The 15686-nt window shown below is 45.2% G+C and overlaps 1 protein-coding gene across 19 annotated transcripts in view; it reads right to left on the bottom strand.

The window, feature by feature from the left end:
• The window catches only part of CACNA1A (calcium voltage-gated channel subunit alpha1 A), a 299183-nt gene that overhangs the window by 117273 nt on the left and 166224 nt on the right, over window positions 1-15686 (bottom strand). For 14 of the 19 annotated variants that reach the window (XM_030820656.1, XM_030820652.1, XM_030820655.1 and 11 more), the window contains exons 7-10: window positions 15523-15626; window positions 14105-14220; window positions 12595-12651; window positions 9967-10062 (exon numbers count right to left, since the gene is read on the bottom strand). In XM_030820656.1, coding sequence (XP_030676516.1) covers window positions 9967-10062; window positions 12595-12651; window positions 14105-14220; window positions 15523-15626 — 373 coding nt within the window. The remainder of the gene's footprint in view (window positions 1-9966; window positions 10063-12594; window positions 12652-14104; window positions 14221-15522; window positions 15627-15686) is intronic. The other 5 variants (XM_030820658.1, XM_030820643.1, XM_030820648.1 and 2 more) reach the window with 2 other exon arrangements.

The raw sequence follows: 15686 nt of genomic DNA, 5'->3' as shown, positions 1-15686 counted from the left end.
ATGAATATTAATTGAACACCTACGAAGTGCTGCACCCCATGCTAGGTACTGTCACTTCTATTAGTTGAATTTCATACACACTTTGACCCACATTCCCTTTTTCTATACATTCCTGTCTCCCGTTTTTCTCTGTGGTCTGGAATTATAATTGCAGACAATTTCTAGATTTTTAAAAATCATTTTCATGAGATGTTTTATTCAACCCAATACATCCAAAATATTACCATTTCAACATGGAATCAATATCAAGATGGATTCAAAAGGTATTTTATACTCTTTCTTTTGTACTAAGTATTCCCAGCCTGACGTGTTATTATGAAGTACATCCTAGTTCAGGGTCAGCCACATTCAAGGGATCAAGAGCCAGTGTAATGGTACCAGTCTGAAATGTTCTTTTCCTTTTTTTTTTTTCTTTTTTTTTTTGAGATAAAGTCTCATTCTGTCACCCAGGCTGGAGTGCAGTGGCAATGATCTTGGCTCATTGCAACTTCCACCTCCCGAGTTCAAGTGACTGTCCTGCCTCAGCCTCCCAAGTAGCTGGAACTACAGGTGCCCACCACCACGCCCGACTAATTTTTGTATTTTTAGTAAAGATGGTGTTTTGCCATGTTGGCCAGGCTGGTCTTGAACTCCTAACCTCAAGTGATCTGCCCGCTGCAGCTTCCCAAAGTGCTGGCATTACAGGCATGAGATACTGGGCTTCCGGGCCAGTCTGCAATGTTCTATGGTGGGGGAAGGGGTATGTCACCGCCAAGGATTCATCTGGTGATTTCTGGCAATTTATATACCCTTAAAATTATATATACATTGTAATACAGCCATGTGTGGCTTAATGAGGGAGACATGTTCTGAGAAAAGCATTGTTAGGCAATTTTGTCCTTGTGTGAGCATCTTAAAGTGAACTTACATAAACCTAGATGTTGTAGCCTACTCCACACCCAGGCTACATGGTTTGTAGCTCCTCAGCTACAAACCTGCCCAGCATGTTACTGTATTTAATACTGTAGGCAACTGTAACATCATAGTATTTGTGTGTCTGAACATATCTAAACATAGAAAAGGTACAGTAAAAACACAGTATAAAAGAGAAAAGGTGGTTCAGCTGCATAAGGTACTTAGAATGAATGGAGCTTGCAGGACTGGAAGTTGCTCTTGGTGAAGGAGTGAGTGAGTGGTGAGTGAATGCGAAGGCCTAGGATATTATTGTACACTCCTGTATATATTATAAACACTGTACACTCAGGCTACATGAAATTTACAAAAAAAATTTACAAAAAAATAAAGTAATTAGGGCCAGGTGCGGTGGGCTCATGCCTGTAATCCCAGCACTTTGGGAGGCCGAGATGGGCGGATCATGAGGTCAGGAGCTCGAGACCAGCCTGGCCAACATGGTGAAACCCCGTATCTACTAAAAATACAAAAATTAGCCAGGTGTGGTGGCGCATGCCTGTAATCCCAGCTACTCGGGAGGCTGAGGTGGGAGGACTGCATGAGCCCGTGAGGTTGAAGTTGTAGTGAGCTGTGATCGTGCCATTGCACTCCAGCCTGGGTGATGGAGTGAGACTTGTCTCAGAAAAAAAAAAAAAAAAGAAATGGCATGGAGAAACACAGAAAGAAGACCATATGACAACAGAGGCAGAGACTGGAATTATACATCTATGAACTGAGGAATACCAAGGATTGCTGGCAGCACCAGAAACTAAGAAAATACCATGGAACAGATTCTCCCCTAAAACTTTCTCAGGGAAAGTGGTGGCTCTGCTGACACCTTGATTTCAGTTTGGACTTCTGGCCTGCAGAACTGTGAGAGAAGAAATTTCTGTTGTTTTAAGCCACTGGGTTTGTAACACTTTGTAATGGCAACTCTGGGAACTCAATACCACCTATATAGAGCCTGTATTATTAAAACCACATAAATGGATCCCCTTTTCCCCACATCCTTGCCAGCACTTGTTATGATTTTTCTTTCTTTTTTTTTTTTTTTGTGAGATGGAGTCTCACTCTGTCACCCAGGCTGGAGTGCAGTGGCATGACGTCTGCTCACTGCAACCTCCACCTCCTGGGTTTAAGTGATTCTCCTGCCTCAGCCTCCTGAGTAGCTGGGACTACAGGTGTGCACTACTGCACCCAGCTAATTTTTGTATTTTTAGTAGAGACGGGGTTTCACCATGTTGGTCAGCCTGCTTCTCCTCTTATAAAGACAGCAGTCGTTGGATTTAGGACCCACTCTAATTAAGTTTGATCTCATCTTAACTTGATTACCACCTGCAAAGACCCTATTTTCATGTAAGGCCACATTTGCAGGTACCAGGGGTTAGAACTTCAACAAACCTCATTTGTCTTTTTGATAATAGCTACTCTAGGCTGGGCACAGTATCTCACACCTGTAATCCCAGCACTTTGGGAGGCTAAGGAGGGCAGATCATTTGAGGTCAGGAACTCAAGACCAGCCTGACCAACATAGTGAAACCCCGTCTCCACTAAAATACAAAAGTTAGCTGGGCATGGTGGCGTGTGCCTGTAATTTCAGTTACTCAGGAGGCTGAGACAGGAGAATCCCTTGAACCCAGGAGGCAGAGGTTGCAGTGAGCTGAGATCATGCCACTGCGCTCCAGCTTGGGTGACAGAGTGAGACTCCCTCTCAAAAACAAAACAAAAAACAAAAAACAAACAAACAAACAAAAAGAGAATAGCTACTCTAACAGGTGTGAGGTGATACCTGATGGTGGTTTTGATTTGCATTTCCCTGATGATGAGTGATGTTCAGCATTTATTCATATACTTGTTGGCCACTTGTATGTCTTTTCTTTTGGGATATGTATGTTCAGATCCTTTGCACATTTTTATTTTTTATTTCGAGACAGGGTCTCGGTCTCATTCTGTCACCCAGGGTGGAGTGCAGTGATGCAATGTCAGCTCACTGCAACCTCCTCCTCCCGGGCTCAAGGGATCCTCACATCTTAGCCTCCCGAGTAGCTGTCTTTGCCCATTTTTAATTGGGTTATTTGTTTTCTTGCTGTTGAGTTGTTTGCGTTCCTTACATATTTTGGATATTAGCTCCTTATCAGACGTATTGTTTGCAAACATTTTCTCACATTCCTTAGGTTGTCTCTTTCCTCTGCTGAATGCTTCCTTTGCTGTGCACAAACTTTTTAGTTTGATATGATCCCATTCGTCCACTTTTGCTTTTGTTGCTTGTGCTTTTGAGGTTCTGTCCAAAAAATCATTCCTGAGACCAATGCCATGGAGCTTTCTCCCTATGTTTTCTTAGAGCATCTTTACCATTTCAGGCCTGACATTTAAGTCTTTTCAGAACATCTGCACTCCCACGTTCACTTCAGCATTATTCACAATAGCCAAAATATGGAAGCAAACTAAGTGTCCTACAATGGATGAATGGATAAAGAAAATGTGGTATATATACAAATAGAATATTATACAGCCCTAAAAGAAGGAAATTCTGTAATGTGTGACAACATGGATAGAACTGGAGGACATTAAACTGAGTAAAATAAGCTGGCACAGAAAGACAGTTACAGTATGATCTCACATGTGGGAGCTTAAAACCAAAAAAAAATTGATCTCATAGAAAGAGCAGGAAGGTGGTTCCTGGAGGCTGCAGGGGAGGAGGAGGGATTGAGAAAGAGAAGATGTTGATCAAAGGGTATAAGTTGCAGTTAGACTGGAGGAGTAAGTTTTAGTGATCTATTGCATTGCATTGCATCACATTTAGTGATGCATTAATACATTATTGTGTATTTATATTGCATTACTAATAAATAGTAATGTGTTGTGTATTTCAAAATTGCTAAGAGATTTTTAATGCCTTCCCCCCACACAAAAAATGGTGAGGTGGTGAGGCGATGGATGTGTTAATTAGCATGATTGAATCATTCTATGATGTATACATAGATTAAAACATCACACTGTACCCCATAAACATACACAATTACCATTTGTCAGCTGCAAATAAATTAATAAAAAATCATGCCTGTAATCCCAGCACTTTGGGAAGCCAGGGCAGGAGGATCACTTGAGGCCAGGAGTTTGAGACCAGCCTGGGCAACATAGCCAGACCCCATCTCAACAACAACATCAACAACAACAACAAATTAGCTGGGTGTGGTGGTGCCTGTAGCCCCAGCTACTTGGGAGGCTAAGTTGGGAGGATCGCTTGAGCCCAGGAGCTCCAGGCTGCAGAGAGCTATGATCATATCATTGCACTCCAGCCTGAGTGACAGAGCAAGAACCTGCCTCTAAAAACAAATAAACAAAATCATCTAAATGGGATCTGGTTTTCCTAAAAAAGCAGTTACAATGGCAGCTTCCATTCATAATGGATCAACTTATTTTTGTTTTGTTTTCACATGCTCCACATTTTACTTATTTATCATTGTGCTGCTGCTGCTGCTGCTGCTGCTGCTTCTGCTTCTTCTTCTTCTTCTTCTTCTTCTTCTTCTTCTTCTTCTTCTTCTTCTTCTTCTTCTTCTTCTTCTTCTTCTTCCTCTCCTCCTCCTCCTCCTCCTCTTCTTCTTCCTCTTCCCCTTCCTCCTTCTTCTTCTTCCTCCTCCTCTTCTTCTTTCTCTTCCCCTTCCTCCTCCTCTTCCTCGTCCCCTTCCTCCTCCTCTTCTTCTTCCTTCTTCTTCTGCTTCTTCTTCTTCTGCTTCTTCTTCTTCTTCTTCTTCTTCTTCTTCGTCTTCTTCTTCTTCTTCTTATTCCTCTTCCCCTTCCCCTTCCTCCTCTTCCTCTTCTTCTTCCCCTTCCTCCTCTTCCTCTTCTTCTTCTTCTTCCTCCTCTCTTGTTCTTCCCCTTCCCCTTCCTCCTCCACCTCCTCCTCCTCCTCCTCCACCTCCTCCTCCTCCTCCTCCTCTTCTTCTTCTCTTCTTCTTTCTTCTTCTTTTTTTTTTTTTAATACAGGCCAGGTACAGTGGCTCACACCTGTAATCATAACACTCTGGGGGGCCAAGGTGGGAGGCTTGCTTGAAGCCAGGGGTTTGAGACCAGCCTGGGCAACATAGCAAGACCCTGTCTCTATCAAGTATTAGCTGGGCACTGTGGCATGCGCCTGTAGCCTCAAATGATCCTCTCACCTTGGCCTTCCAAAACGTTGAGATTACAGGCATCAGCCACCGCACCAGGCCTGTATTATTGCATTCTTTACAGAGATAAATAAAGGTTCACTCTATCACCCAGACTGGAGTGCAGATCTTGGCTCACTGCAACCTCCATCTCCCAGGTTAAGTGATGCCTCTGCCTCCCAAGTAGCTGGGATTACAGGCTCCCGCCTTCACGCCCAGCCGATTTTTGTATATTTATTAGAGACAAAGTTTTGCCATGTTGGCCAGGCTGGTCTTGAACTCCTGGCCTCAAGCCCATCTTGGCATCCCAAAGTGCTGGGATTACAGGTGTGAGCCACCGTGCCCAGCCATACTGTTATTTTTCTTTTTAAAGTTATTATTCATTTATTTTAAATTGACAGATACAGGCTGTATCTATTTATAGTGCATAACATGATATTTTGACCATATGTATACACTATGGAATGGCTCAGTTGAGCTAGTTAACATATGCATTATCACATATGCTTATCACTTTTCTCATGGTGAGAATGCTTAAAATCTACTCTCTGAGCAATTTTCAAGTATATAATACATTGTTATTAATACAGTCGCCAGGCTGTACAAAATATATCTCTTGAATGTATTCCTGCAGTCTAAATGAAATTTGATATCCTGTCAGGCGCGGTGGCTAACACCTGTAATCCCAGCACTTTTGGAGGCTGAGGTGAGCAGATCACTTGAGGTCAGGAGTTTGAGACCAGCCTGGCCAACATGGTGAAACCCCATCTCTACTAACAATACAAAAATTGGCCGGGCGTGGTGGTGTGCACCTGTAGTCCCAGCTACTTGGAGGCTGAAGTGGGAGAATCACTTGAAGCTGGAAGGCAGAGGTTGCAGTGAGCCGAGACTGCACCACTGCACTCCCACCTGGGCGACAGAGTAAGACTCCATCTCAAAAAAAAAGAAAAAAAAAAAAGAAAAAAATTGATATCCTTTCAGCAACATGGCTCAACTTTTCATGTAAATGATTCAAGTTCCTTATTTCAGCAGTAAGTTCATCAATTAGAAATGAACCTGCTTTATAGTGCGTTTATCAACTGATTCAACAGCACAGTAGAATCACCAATTATATAAGACTGCATGTGGGCCAGGTGTGGTGGCTCACACCTGTAATCCCACTGCTTTGGGAGGTGGAGGTAGGAGGATTGTTTGAGGCCAGGAGTTTGAGACCAGCCTAGGCAACATATTGAGATCCCATTTCTATTAAAAAATATAAAAAACTTAGCTGAGTGTAGCAGTGTACACCTGTAGTCCCAGCTACTTGGGAGGCTGCGGTGGGAGGATCACGTGAGTCCAGGGGTTTGAGGCTGCAGTGAGCTATGACTGCGCCACTGCACTCCAGCCTGAACAACAGGGAAAGACACTGTCTCAAAAAAAAAAAAAAAAAAAAAAAAAAAAAGGACTGTGCATACTGTGGTAGAATGTGAATGTGAATGCAAACACCACATAGCTCCCACCTTACTTTGAAATATGCATTACTGTGTTATTACTTTTTTTTGTTTTTTTTTGAGATGAAGGCTGGAGTGCAGGGGCATGCTGCGGCTCACTGCAGCCTTGACCTCCTGGGCTCAGCTGATCCACCTCAGCCTCATGAGTAGCTGGGACTACAGGCGTGTGCCACAATGCCCAGCTAATATCTGATAGAGACGGGGTCTCACTATGTTGCCCAGGCTGGTCTGAAACTCCTGACCTCGAACGATCCTCTCACCTTGGCTTCCCAAAATATTGGGATTACTAGCGTGAGCCACCACACCCAGCCTGTATTGTTGCATTCTTTACATACATAAATAAAGGTAAATGTGATTCCTTGCCAGAATCCTGGAATTCCAGAGATCTCTCTTTTGGGGTGGTCTAGAAAACCACTGACTAGACTGGGGGCTCCTTTCTTTGTCTTTTTGAGTAATCAGGCTGATGAGGTGGGTTTTGGTGGATTTGCCTGTAGCAAACATGGCTATGAAAGAACAAGCCACACACACATACAAAAAAAAAAAAAAAAAAAGAACAAGCCACTGGCCTGGGTTTTGGGTCTGTTTAGAAAGCTGCAATGTCACCTGCCTTGTTAACAGAGGCGGAGGCTGCAGTGAGCCGAGACGGCACCATTGCTCTCCAGCCTGGGTGCTAGAGCAAGACTCCATCTCAAAAAAAAAAAAAAAAATTAAAAATATATATACATATATACGTATATGCAGATTTTTTATTTTTTTGATGGAGTTTCACTCTTGTTGCCCAGGCTGGAGGGCAGTGGCACCATCTCGGCTCACTGCAGCCATCGCCTCCTGGGTTCAAGTGATTTTGTGCCTCAGCCTCCTGAGTAGCTGGGATTACAGGCTCACGCCACCACACCCAGCCAGTTGTTGAATTTTTAGTACGGACACGGTTTCACCATGTTGGCCAGGCTGGTCTCCTACTCCTGACCTTAAGCGATCTACGTGCCTCAGCCTCCCAAAGTGCTGGGATTACAGGCGTGAGCCACCACGCCCGGCCAACAAAGCAGATTTTTAAGAATTTATGTTATTTTATTTTTTTAAGAGACAGGTTCTCACTCTGTTGCCCAGGTTGCAGTGCAGTGGCACAATCATAGCTCACCGCAACCTTGAATTCCTGGGTTCAAGAAATCCTCCTGCCTTAGCTTCCCAAATAGGTGGGACTATAGGTGTGTGCCATAATGCCTGGCTAAGTTTTTAAACATTTTGTTTTTCAGAGATGGAGCCTTGTTATGTTGCCCAGGCTGGTCTTGAACTCCTGGTCTTAAGAAATCCTCCTGCACTGGCCTCCCAAAACAGTGGGATTACAGGCGTGAGCCACTGTGCCTGGTCATAAAACAGATTTTAAACAATGGAGGTAATGCAACATGTGAGACAGACATAATTGATCAAATACGCAAGACACCGACTAAGCGCTCCAATTCCTGACATTTGCTTACAGGAGATTAAACAGATGCACACACAAATGGAAGTAGAATGAGTTCTCCATTACAAAGAAAAGCGTGTTTTGGCTGGAAATTAAAAATGCAAATGAAAACAAGCTTTAAAGTTTCATTACAAACCCACTTAACTGGGAAAGGAAATTAAATTGGTAATATTCGATGGCCTGGGTGGGGAATCCATGAACATATGCATACTTGGCAGGTTTATAAATGGGTTCCATGTTTTTGAAACTCAGAATGGCTCTTTGAATAATGAGTTGAAAAGCTGTTAATATCTTTGATCCTATAATTATCCCCAAGGAAATACGCCCAAAGGGTGGGGGGAGTCATTATACGTAAATGTGCACAGCAGTGCTCTTCGTAAGAGAAATTATTGGAAACAACTCAAACACCTATAAAAGAGCTGTGGCTAAACAAACCATAGTGTACACACGCGACGAGATATGTGATCGCAATGGAAATTATGCCTAAACTCAGCAATAAGGTTATAAACTAGCGGCAAGCGATAAAAGGGGAACATGAAATAGTGGATCAGAAACACATGGATGTACTAACTTCTCTCCTTCCTTCACTTCTCTCCCTCCCTGTCTTCCTCCCTTCCTCTTTCTCTTGCCATCCTTTCTTCCTCTAAACTGCGGCCACACAGTTTCCCAAGCAGACTAAATTCCTTCTCCCCTCAATCTTATTCCAGTCTTATTTCCTCTGCCTGGATGCTCTTCCTTCCATTAAAAACAAAAACCCATTAAAGAACAACAACAACAACAACAACAACAACAACATATCCTCACTTTAGAAGGTCAAGATCAACATAGTCACAGTCAATGAATCAATAGGACAGAGGAGTGAGAAGGGAAAGAATAAATGTTCCCTCCTCCCTCAAACTCTGGCCTTTGTGGTGGCAAAGGTCTGGGCCCTGCCTCTCACACTATTTGTTCTGCTATCACCATCACAGATGATACCCATCCTTCAGTTCCCAGCTTAAACATCACTTCCTCCAGGTAGCCTTCCCTGACTGCTCCCCATCCTCCTAGAGCAAGCTAAGCCCAGAGCCTCTCCCTGAAGTGCCATTACCATTAGAGGTTTATTTGTGTAATTCTCTGTTTAATTTCTATTTCCTGCACTGGACTGTGAGCTCCATGTAGGTAGGGATTTGGTTTGTGTCTTTTTTTTTTTTTTTTTTTTTGAGACGGGATCTTGCTCTGTTGCCCAGGCTGGAGTGCAGTGATGAGATCTCAGCTCACTGCAACCTCTGCTTCCCAGGTTCAAGTGATGCTCCCGCCTCAGCCTCCCGAGTGGCTGGGACTACAGGCTAATTTTTTGTATTTTTAGTAGAGCCAGGGTTTCACCATGTTGGCCAGGCTGGTCTTGAACTCCTGACATCAGGTGATCCGCTCATCTCAGCTTCCCAAAGTGTTGGGATTACAGGTGTGAGCCATCGCACCTGGCCCAGTTTGTGTCTTTTTTTTTTTTTTCTGTGCCCAGGCTGGAGGGCAGTAACACAATAATGGCTCATTGCAGCCTCCACTTCCCAGGCTCAAGCGATCCTCCCAGCTCAGCCTCACGACTGCCTGTGTCTTATCTGCAACCAGGCACCTAATATAAGCAGGTCCCCCATGAATACTTCCCGAGTGAGTCACAAACATTCACCAACTTGCCTGGGAGCTTCGTGCCTGCCAGGTGCTGGTTCGCCATGCTTCATGGGGATCATTTACTTGAATTCCCACAAAATAATGAGAAGCTGGGCATGGATGTCATTCCCATAATGATATAATCTGCACAGGACACACGCCCAGGTGGGAAGGGATGGAGCTGAGACCCAAATCCAGGCAGCACAGTTTGCAAGCCCTCTGCCCCCACCCCACCCTGTCTCTTGGGTGACAGGTGATGAACAACTGATCGGTGGCAGATGAAGGGACTCACCCACAGAGGCTATATCAGCCAGCTGATCCTCAGCCTCTTCGGGGTTGAGCAAATCTGTCTTGCTTTTCTTTATGGTGGTTCTCCGCAGAGCTCCAACAATGGAAACATGGCAAGAGAAAAAGACGTTACCCTTTTTGCAACACAGACCATATGGACACAGTGTGTCCTTGGATTTAACTCTCACGGCAACTGTTCTCACCGGAACTAATAGCATATCCATTTTTCAGATGTGTAAGCTGAGGTTCAAAGTGGCACTATCACTTTGCTTAAAGGGGTAAAGACAAGAATCAAGTCGGGTTCAGTCTGACTCCAGGTCTGGGCTCTCAGCCACTATTTTCCCGCTGGTTTGTTTATTTATTTATTTATTTATTTTGAGACAGAATCTTGCTCTGTCACCCAGACAGTGGTGTGATCTTGGCTCACTGCAACCTCTGCCTCCTGAGTTCAAGCGATTCTCCTGCCTCAGCCTTCTGAGTAGCTGAGACTACAGGCGTGCACCACCATGCCCAGCTAATTTTTGTATTATTAGTACAGATGGGGTTTTGTCATGTTGGCCAGGCCGGTCAAACTCTTGACCTCAAGTGATTTGCCTGCCTTGGCCTCCGAAAGTGCTAGGATTACAGGCGTGAGCCACCACACTCAGCCTCTATTTTTAAATTCTAAGAAACCTCACTTTCTTATGAAAACAGTCTACCCCTTGACCTGTAGCATACTTGCTAGGCAGCCTGCAATTTTGGGATTCTGCCCCAGTATTCAAGCTATACACCCCAGGGGCTCCACAGCAGACAATAAGTTCAGGTGTAGACTTCCAATAAAAAGATTTAGGTACCCTAAATGAGTTAGATTAACTAACTTATTTAGGGGAGTTAGGTAATCTCCCCTCCCCAACTAAAATAATAAAATTCATTTTATAACCTTCTGGGACGCAGTGCCAGTTCTTTTATTTCCCTCAAATCTCTCAGATTTTTAATCAAAAGTCATCACCCTGTCTAACCAGCTTTCTTTCTTTTTTTTGAGACACAGTCTTGCTCTGTCACCTAAGCTGGAGTGCAGTGGTGTGATCTTGGCTCACTGCAACTTCCGTCTCCCAGGTTCAAGCAATTCTCATAGTTTAGCCTTACCGAGTAGCTGGGATTACAGGCATGTGCCATGACACCTAGCTAATTTTTGTATTTTTAATAGAGATGGGGTTTCGCCATGATGGCCAGGCTGGTCTTGAACTCCTGGCCTCAAGTGATCCACCCGCCTTGGCCTCCCAAAGTGCTGAGATTACAGGTGTGAGCCACCACGCCCCGCTCCTGTCTAACCAGCTTTCTAAAGTGTGAGAAGATAAATCTCGAGCAAGAAGTTGCATTTTTCAGGGAGTACTATTATTTTTCTTATTGCTGTTATTATCATATTGCAGACATATTCTTCTGGCCTATCTCTAAATTCTTTTTTTTTTCTTTTGAAACAGGGTCTCACTCTGTCACCCAGGCTGGAGTGGAGTGGTGCCCACTGCAACCTTGACCTCTTGGGCTCAAGTGATCCTCCCGCCTCAGCCTCCTGAGTAACTGGAACCATAGGTGGGTGTGCCACCACATCTGGTTAAGTTTTCATTTTCTGTAGAGATGGAACCTCACTATGTTGTCCAGGCTGGTCTTGAACTCCCAGGCTCAAGTGTTCCTCCTGTCTTGGCCTCCCAAAGTGTTGAGATTACAGATGTGAGCCACGGACAGATCGCATCCGGCCCTATCTCTAAATTCTAGGAAACTTTACTTCCACGAAGCCTCAGGTTGGATACACAGTGACTCTTACAGTCTGTCCCCTGACTCCGAGCTCTGCTGGGGAGGTTGGGCTTTTGGACACATTTTTAATGGTCCCTCCTTTCATATTCAGGTTTCCAGGGGACCATGAATTCACGTCTACACTCCCAGCACTTTGGGAGGCCGAAGTGGGCAGATCATTTGAGGCAAGGAGTTCAAGACCAGCCTGGCCAACATGGCGAAACCCCATCTCTATCAACAATATAAAAATTAGCCAGGCATGGTGGCTCATGCTTGTAATCTCAGCTACTCATGAGGCTGAGGCAGAGAATTGCTTGAACCTGGGAGGCAGAGGTTGCAGTGAGGTGAGATCGTGTGACTGCACTCCAGCCTGGGTGACAGAGCGAGACTCTGTCTCAATTAAAAAAAAAAAAAGTAAGTCATGGTTCTGTCTGGTTAAGTTTCTAACATGGGAGACAGCAGCCCTTCACAGTAAACTGGATTATTTGTGGAATTATTACTTATTTAGCAAACAGAAACATGCTGACCCCATGCCAGGCACTATCCTAGGTGTTCTATTTGCCATAATGAATATCATTCTGAGAAACAATCTCATAAGCTAGGGTATTGTTTATATCATACCCATTTTGCAGATGAGAAAAACCAGGCCACAAAGCAGAAAAAACCAGGTTCGTGGTTAAAACAAAAAAGCGGAGGCCAGAATAGGGAAACTCTACATGGAAGTCCTAAAATTCCTCCAAGAGGAACGTCCACCCTCTGGAGGATCCTTAGAGCCAAGTCACCTGCTCTCCCCCAACTCCCCACCACAGCTTCTCCCTTGTCCCCTGGGACCCACCCCCCGCGGTGGGTTCAGAGCAGTTACCATCAAAGGGATGCCTCTGCTCCCCGTCAGTTTCATCCTCGGCGAGGATCACCTCTTCTGAAGAGGAAGAGCACAGAGTTAAGCTCCTGCATTTGGAGGATGAGTTCTCTCTTGGACCGGGAAGGAGAAAGGTCTGCCCAGCCAGCCCCATTCTCCCCTGGCTGATGGTGACAGCTCAACCGGCCAAAAAACATGCTGCTGGGTGGTTTCTGACTTCAAGCCCCACCTCCGCAACAGTAGCAATAGCCAACATTCTCCCCACCTCACGCAAAATAAAAACCAACATCCACACCACAGCCTATAAGCCCCTGCTTGATCCGATCTCCATCACCTTCCTGTCTTCCTCTCCTCCAACTCTCCCCACCTCTCACTCTGTTTCAGCTGCACTGGCTTCCTTGCTGTGTCTCAAATACGTTCCCAGCTCGGGGCCTTTGCACTTGCTGTCTCTGCCTGGAATGTCCCTTCCCTTGACATCCCCACAGCTTCCTTCTTCAGGTCCTTCAGGTCTCTCTGCTCAGAGGGCACTTCCTTAGAGAAGCCTTCCCTGACCACCCTGCCTCTAACTTCCTACTCTTTTTTTTTCTCTGACACGGAGTCTCACTCTGTCGCCCAGGCTGGAGTGCAGTGGTGCGATCTCGGCTCACTGTAACCTCTGCCTCCTGGGTTCAAGCAATTCTCCTGCCTCAGCCTCCCGAGTAGCTGGGATCACAGGCATGCACCACCATGCCCGGCTAATTTTTGTATTTTTAGTAGAGACAGGGTTTCACCATGTTGGCAGGCTGGTCTCGAATGCCTGACCTCAGGAAATCTGCCTGCCTTAGCCTCCCAAAGTGCTGGGATTACAGGCGTGAGCCACCACGCCCGGCCAACTTCCTACTCTGTTTTATCTTCCTAGTCTGTTTTATCTTCCTTCTCTGAATTTGGGAGTTCCCAACATGACATGTATTTGTTTGCTTTATCTCTCTCACTGGAATATCAGAGGTCTGAGGGCAGGGATTTGGTGTGTATTGTTTACTCCCATATCCTCAGTGCTTAGATCAGTGCCTGGCACACAGCGGGTGCTCCCTAAATGTTTGTTAAATGGCTGAACAAATAAATATGTGCCTACTGTGTATCAGGCACTGCTCTCCCCAAGTGACTTAGCTGAGATTATTTTACTAAATACTCCAATAGTACTATGACGTAGGCACTATCATTGCCTCCATGTAACAGCCGAGGAAACGGAGGTACAGGGATGTGTGGTGCATGGGTAAAAAGTGGCAGGGCGGGGATGTAAACCAGCGTCTGATTTCAGAATTCAAGTTATATGATGTCAGATCCTGGCTTCATCCTAGACTTCTTCATATCAGACCCTGGATTCTTGTTGATAAAATTTGGGACTACCAATTCAGGTTCTCTTTCTCCTCCCATCATGGCCCTCCCAGCTTAGCCTTCTCCAAACTGCATGACTCTCTTTGTGCTCCGTGGCCTGGGATCTCCATCCCTGGGCCCCAGGATGAAAGGGCCTCACCTGCTTTTGAGATCCACTCCATGTACCCATTGAGCTCACGTTCAATCTGTTGTTGCCGCCTCAGCTTCAGAAAAGCCCGCCGGTTCTCCACCCGTTCCCTTTCTTTGGCAAACTCCCTGGAGAAGCATAGAAAAGCCAGAGTATGGCTGTTTTGAAAATGTTAGGAAACGTTTGTGTGTGTGTGTGTGTGTGTGTGTGTGTGTGTGTGTGTGTGTGTGTGTTTGGGGATTCAGAAGTCCCTGGAGGTCAGGAGTTTTCAACAGGAGGAGTCAGGTCTTCTGGGAAAAGACGGATATTATAGTGATGAGTGCTTCTGCCAGCTTCACACATTTCCCAACAACTGTGCCTAGGTAAAGAAAAAGGCCAGGCACAGTGGCTCATGTCTGTAATCCCAGCACTTTGTGAGGCTGAGATGGGAGTATCATTTAAGGCCAGGAATTTGAGACCAGCCTGGACAACACAGTAGGCCCCATCTCTATGAAAAATAAAAATTTTAGCTGGGCATGGTGGCATACACCTGTTGCCCTAGCTACTCAGGAGGCTGAGGCAGGAGGATCGCTTGTGCCTAGGAGTTCTAGGTTACAGTGAGCTATGATCACCCCACTACACTCCAGTCTGGGTAATAAAGCTAGACACCGTCTCAAAAAAAACAATAAAAAAGAAAAAAAAAAAACGAAAGGATAAAACCATGCCATGCCAACCACCACTGGCTGCATACCTCATTCTCATTCTCTTCATACATTTGGCTAATAATTATTTCAGCCCTCTTTTAAGTTAGACCAATGAGCCATAAACGAAAGATTTCTGCAGCAGGTTGGCTTCTCTGCCATAGGTCCCACCTCTTCCTGTTTCCCTTCTTCCTTTTCCTGTTCGGAACATGAAGTGGCCATCTGGAGGGCGTGAGGCAGCCATCTTAAGACCATGAGGTATCCACGAGATTGGAAGCCTCTGGTAAAGATGTCAGAATGGAAAGCTGGAAGAATCTGGGGTTGCTGATGGTGCCATAGAGCCACCATACAAGTGCCCAGACTTCTTATGGTAAGAAAAATGAAGCCCATTTATGATTAAGCCAAAAAAATCTTGGGGATAGAGGACAATATGGGTCAGGAAAATACACTGTTAGAGCATATGCTATGATTTTATATTTGGAAAATGGGGGAGAAGTAAACCCAAACTATTGGTTTTTTAAAAAAATGTAAAGAAAGTAAAGCCCATATGAGCCCCCTCACTGGGTACCCCTAGCAGTACACAACCTCTGCACCTCTACGTGGCTTGCTTATAACAGTCTGGTAACCCAAACAAGGGAAGAAGCCTCTTCTCTGTCTAGTGAATGAAAACAAAGCTTCAACGGCCTCTACTTGGGAAGAAGTTGGCAAAGAGGAGTGAGTGGGATGGGGTGGGGAGTAGCAGAGACTTACCCTGACAGCACACCCAGCACAAGGTTCAGCATAAAAAAGGAGCCGATGATGATGAGGGGGATGAAGTACAACCAGTTCCAAGTGTTCCCTGAGGCATCGTTGCTCTGTAGGGTGTGAGGAGGGAAAGCAGGTGAGAGTTGACTGGGACTCAGATAGAACCTGAC

The sequence above is a fragment of the Nomascus leucogenys genome, chromosome 10, assembly GCF_006542625.1.
Source record: "Nomascus leucogenys isolate Asia chromosome 10, Asia_NLE_v1, whole genome shotgun sequence".
Classification (NCBI taxonomy): Eukaryota; Metazoa; Chordata; class Mammalia; order Primates; family Hylobatidae; genus Nomascus; species Nomascus leucogenys.
The sequence above is the reverse complement of the archived record's forward strand: the minus strand, read 5'-3'. Positions and strand labels throughout refer to the sequence as shown.